Raw genomic sequence first — 6,000 nt, forward strand, 5'->3', positions numbered from 1 at the left:
AGTAAGCTGAATGAAAAGTGCGTTTCAATCCCGCTTTCTAGGGCTACAATGAGAGAAAGGTTGAGACGGCTTGGGCAAGTTCTGCGGATGAAGGGTGACAGATTACCGAAGATTATCCTTCTCGGCCAACCGTCGAAGGCTAAACGAAAAGCAGTTCGTCCGCGGTTGGGGTGGGAGAATTTCATAAATTACAATTCAACGGAAATGCGAACCTCCTGGGAGGGTGAAATGAGTGAGGCTTGAATAGATTGGGATGGCATAGATAATTTCAAAGACCACACTGCCTTTCCATAAAGATAAATAAAAAGTTCAAATGGGGATAAATTCTTTTAATAGACAGTGATAAATTCCATAAAAAAATACTAGATTTTTCGGTTACATATGCAGTGACCGTTATCAGTAGTAATACCGCATATGTTACCAAAATATCTAGTCTTTTTGTGAAATTTATCACTATCTATTCAAAGAATTTATCCCTGTTTGTTTATCGAGAATGGGATGGAGGAGGAGCTAGTGTAGCTGAGTTGGCCTCAGACGGCTTGGTGCTGCGGCGGGTTGTTAGTAGTAGTAGTAGCCTGAAACCCTTCAAAATAGTGTGCAATCAAAAGAAAAAGTAAACCATTGGAATGGCCTTGACCGAAAACGCCATTCAGGGAACCTAAAGTCCCCTCGCTTGAACAACTAAGAAAATCGTTTTTTTTTACATTGGTGCCACTGATTTTCCCTCTTTTTCCCCTTTACTGCTATTTGACTAACAGCCAACTGAACAGTTACTTAGCTTGAAGAGCCACCATTAAGCGTTTATGGTCATCCTAAGAATTACTATCCGTGGATTCAGGGTTTAACTTTAAGTGAGGTTACTGTTCTAGGAAAAACGATGATAAGTACTTTGAATTTACTTGAATTGGATTATGAATAGTATTCTAGGACCTTGTTTTAATATTATGTTTTAGTAAGGAAATCAAGTCCATAATAATTCAATTAAACAAGCTCAGAATGTCCAAACATCTTTTGCTCTGTCGACGCAATATAATTCTACTGTTCGGTGTGTAGGATCAAAATGATAGTTCGATGTAGGCTACCCAAACATATAAAGGAATTATCTGAATTTGTAATTTCGAGTTAAAGGTATTTTTTTTAGTATATGTGGGTAAAGGAATACCCTCCAGTTATTTATTGTAGATGGTCAAAAAAGGAAATGAGTTTTTTTGTCTATTTAAGCGATTTTTTTCAAATTATTAAATAGACCTAACTAAAAACTAGACATTTTATAAATTACCACGATTTCAGACGACCAGTGGCTGTAAATACTTAATCCCAGTTCTATAAGACAAATCGTCCTCTGATAAAAAGACATTCCACCACCCTACATTTTTGAATTGATACCACTACTGGAGCGTCATCCCCTGTTTAACAAACGAACAACTTAAAAGATGTTCAATGAACGTAAAAAGAAAGACAGTGCATTAGAATCTCACATCAGATGCTAGCAAAGCAGCTGAATTGCTTTACTAAACATCCTTGTAAAAACCTAAACAAAAAGAAAAGAACGGAAGAAGAACATCAGTACTACCTATGCAAAAGTGGTTTTCCTTGTTGATCACGATTGGAAGATGTCAGTTTCCTCCATAAGGTTTCCAACAATACTGATTCCAGTGGTGACACCCTTGTGAGGGTTTTTGGGCTATTTTCTAAATTTTCATAAATTTGTTTTTGCAATAAACTTTTACGATCAAGATTAATCGAAATCATAATTCCTAAATCAGCTTCTAATGAATTTTTCTTTCAATTGGCAGTTATTTTTCAAAAATAGTTTTTAAACTCTTGATTAATATGGGGCGTGGTTCGTTCTTCACTAGGCCGCAGCTATGGCTGCAACCGTGGCGGAAACGCAAAAGCAACTGAAGTTTCTTCAGAATTTTGAAAATTTTTCTGAAATTATTTCTGACCACACAAATTCCCATTTATCGAATCATTATTATTTTCAATTGAAATATACTAAGATCATTATTTTCCTTTTATATTACAGAAAAGTTTAGATTAATCTTATTGTCGACTCATAGTTTAAACACTCGTTGTCATCTATTTCAAATTAAAAATCGTTTCTTTTATAGATGACTCTGTCTACAAGCACTGTTTGGCACATGGAATGGGATCCAAGCTGGGAAAAACGCTGGCAAATATTTAGGGAGTTTCAGTCGATTAAAGGCCGTGAAAACTGAAACATTATAAGCATTATGTTTAAGTTACTAGTATTTTATTTTTAGATATCACTTTATTTTAAAGACGGATAGTTCTGTTGTAAGGGCGTATTTAATTTTAGAGTGTTTCCTAGAAATCACAGATTAGACACTATAATTGAAGAATAGACTTCACACTGGATTATAGGTTGTCAAATGATCACTTATCATTCTATATAGCCCCTTCAAAAAATTGTCTCATTTTTAATGCCTAGTAGAGGGAAAACTACAGGGAATAATAACCGAAAGTTCAAACTGTGCTTAAAAAAAAATGTCTTGAGAGAAATATTGCTTAATAAAGCTGATTGAGGAAGACAAGAAAAGTTTATCAGAAAAACCTACTTTCCGTGAATTTTAAAAATAGCTTGAAACCGCTCAAAAGTTGCAGGGTATCTAAATGAAAAGTGTAACAGTGGAATCATCAATGGTTTAACTCTTAAGCGACAGTTTCCACCCCCCCCCCTTCTTTTTCGAAAAGTATATTTAACCTGTGCTTCACTGGTGTGTTCTTTTTTTTCTTTTTACTTTTAAGCGATGGCAGAACACTGAAGCATCGCAAAGAGCTGTTAAAGGCCCCATTCGGAAGCTAATGCCCGTATGCGTCTTTCATGAATCCAGCACGATAGTGGGATCTATAAAAGAAAAAGTTGGTGAAAAGTAAGTGTCCTGTAAGTTTTGGAAAACCGTATCTGATCCGACTTAGGTGGTGGGGGAGGAGGGAAGGGAGAGGTTGTAAATTTTGTTTTTTCAACATTTCATGGTGTTTATAGAAATTTTAACGTATAATCAGACGTGATATAATGCACTTGTGCTTCCCGAGCTCCAGGGCCGATCCAACGCCTTGGGGTGGCATTATTTTAATCGAAATACCTGTTATAAGATGTTTTTCTATCACAAACACGCAGGCGTTGCCTTGAAAAAGAATAATCTGCATTTATGGCATTATGTTGTCAAAAGACACCCATGTTATGTCATGCTGTATGTGAAGGTGCAGTCTTGGTTAAAAATCGCATTTTTTTTTTTTTAATATTGTGTTTGGTTACTTACAGAATGTGCTAGATATTGCCTTTTTCTTTCAAAAGAGTTCTTAAATACATCTCTATGATGTTTCACAGCCCCACTAGCGAAAGAATAAAAAGGGGCACATCAGTGCTTTCCGTGAGATGCAATAGTGATTTTCCATGTAGCTCAAGATGAGGGACTATAAGTCTCCTTCATAGGGTTTTGGACCATGATGATTCCAGTTTTACCATTAAGATTATCGGAAATAACAGCTACCATTTCTCAATCAGCATTAAATGTTGATAATTCCTCACATGACATTGTGCTAGAGTTCATTGTTTACTAGGTGGCATCCTCCTTACTTCGTACGAAAGGACTGGTTGAGGAAATTTAGGAGGGGGCTCGTTCAATCTGAAATTATAATTTCTGTTGGCATTTTTAAGGGAAAAAATATTGAGGAACAACCAGCTCATCCTCTGGTCCCTTTTTTTTTCTAAAAAACCCCAATCTCTCCTCCATAAAACCAAAAACTCCAATCAAAATTTTGGAATAGCCGTTGCCTCAAATTAGCAAAAAAGTTCAATTATTACACCTCCTGGGACAACACGACTCCCACTACCTAGGGGGGAGCGTACAAGATCAAAGCTGGCATTTGTTTACACATAAGTTTTAAAGAGGGAAAATTACAAAAAGAAAACATAAAACTAATCATTATTTATTTCATAAAATACCCGTGACTGTCACCCGACACATTATGAGCAGAGACCAGGGAAAGAATCCAGAATATTCTAGAGTAGATCAACATCTTGTAACAGGCCGTGAAAATAGAGATCCTAACTTCAAAAAAGAACTCAAATTACCAAATACAACAATACTGTGTTTCAAGCTTAAGTAAATCTATATGAAACATCAGGGCTGATGTTTGAGATATTTAGAACATTTGGGATTTTTTTAATGTATGGAATTGTCACTGATTTGCAATAAACAAAAAAACAAACAAGTTTTTTCAACTAAAAGTAATGAGCAACATTAAAGCTTAAAACCAACAGAAATTATTGCTTAAATGAGGGGGTTCTCCCCCTCATCAATACCTCACTCTTTGCGCAAAAGTTCGAATATTGTTCCTTTTTTTTAAGAATGACCCATGAATCACAAAGGCCGTTTAATTAGAATAAATAGCTCTTTAAAAGTACTGAAAATATTTTGGCGTAAAGAGCAAAGTATTGACGAGGGGGCGAGCCCCCTCATATACATAATAATTTCTGCTCGTTTTAAGTATTGACGTTGCACTTTAATTTCAACTGAAAAAACTTGTTTTTCAGTTAACTTATGATCGTATTTTAAATAATGCTGGGATACCCGGCACCCCCTTCACGGAAAATTCTCTTCCCCCATCAACTCTATAGAGATCCTCCGACGTAACTCCCTCCCTCGGACCCCCGCCCCACCAGAAAGATCCCCCTAAAAACGTCCTTATACTTTTCAATAATCAATACTATATGTAAACAATGGGCAAAGTTCATAACTTGCAGCCCTTCCCCCGGGGACTTTGGGGAAGACATAGTTATTCGAATTTTCGACTTTGCGGAACAAAACGGCTATCTCGAAATTTGGATCTGGCGATTTTGGGAAAAAATTAGTGTGGGAGGGAGCCTACTTGCCTTCCGATTTCTTGTGTCACTTGAAAAGGGCACTAGAACTATTAATTTCCCTTCGAATGAGCCCTCTCGCGATACTCTAGGACGACTGGGCTGATACGATCACCCCTGGGAAAAAACAAATAAATTTACATCCATGATTTTTCTTCTGGCAAAAAAAAACACAAAATTCCACATTTTTGCACACAGGACCTTGAAACCTCTACAGTAAGGTTCTCTGATATGCTGAACGTGATGGTTTGATTTTCATTGACATTCTATGACATTTAGGAGGAGTTACCACATTTTTTCGCAAGCAAGGCAAATGTTCTCAGGCTTGTGACTTTTGATGAGCAAGATTAAACTTGACGAAAATTATATACATGAAACCGGCATAAAAATCTAATTCTTTTGATGTATCTACTAGTATCAAAATTCCGTGTTCCACGAACTGTTTGAAATAGTATCTTTTATTCAGATTCAATTGAACTGTAATTTGTTATTACAAAACTAATCGTACAAATAACAGTTCAATAACACATCCAGAAACATCCAGAATTATGTTGAATATGTCTAATATGAGAGCGAATTTGGCTACGGCATTCCCGGCATTAAGCGATGGGTCGAGGCTGGCGACCTCGTCGAAAAGTGAGCTAGCTACCATACTATCAAGGAGACATGGCCTGAATATCGGCTGCTGGAACCTCTGTTCCATCAAATGTTCACTAACGCAAGCCTTCGTAGCTGAAGAATTTTATTTATATAACCTGGACATACTCTGTGTTTCAGAGACAAGATTAAATGGACAAATGACACTTGACCTAATAGCCCCTTCGGGTAAAAAGGCCATACTATTCAATTCTGGCTCAATGGATGGATCCGGCCTCGCAGGAGTGGGAATAATCATGACACCCAAGATCGCATCGGGACTCCTTGACTATGAAGCAGTGTCTGACAGAATTGTGATGGCCCGTTTAAAAGGTCAGAGTAATAACCTGACAATACTATCTGTATATGCCCCTATTCGTGACGCCCCTGACCACTTGAAAGACAAATTCTATGCTGACCTCCAAATGACTATGAACAAAATTCCTCAAGGACATCCTCGTGATCGGTGGTGA

The 6,000-nt window shown here is 37.0% G+C and overlaps 2 protein-coding genes across 2 annotated transcripts in view; both read left to right on the top strand.

The window, feature by feature from the left end:
* Positions 1 to 2,305, top strand: part of LOC136025709 (potassium channel subfamily K member 5-like) — a 111,225-nt gene extending 108,920 nt beyond the window's left edge. The window contains exon 8 of the mRNA XM_065701691.1: positions 2,115 to 2,305. Within this exon, the coding sequence (XP_065557763.1) occupies positions 2,115 to 2,222 (108 nt within the window). The 3' untranslated portion in view covers positions 2,223 to 2,305. The remainder of the gene's footprint in view (positions 1 to 2,114) is intronic.
* A 3,152-nt stretch (positions 2,306 to 5,457) lies between these two features.
* LOC136025711 (craniofacial development protein 2-like) lies at positions 5,458 to 6,000 on the top strand. Its single transcript, XM_065701692.1, has one exon. The coding sequence runs from the start codon at positions 5,458 to 5,460 to the stop codon at positions 5,998 to 6,000; it is 543 nt and encodes a 180-aa protein (XP_065557764.1).

Source organism: Artemia franciscana, chromosome 4 (assembly GCF_032884065.1).
Source record: "Artemia franciscana chromosome 4, ASM3288406v1, whole genome shotgun sequence".
Lineage (NCBI taxonomy): Eukaryota > Metazoa > Arthropoda > Branchiopoda > Anostraca > Artemiidae > Artemia > Artemia franciscana.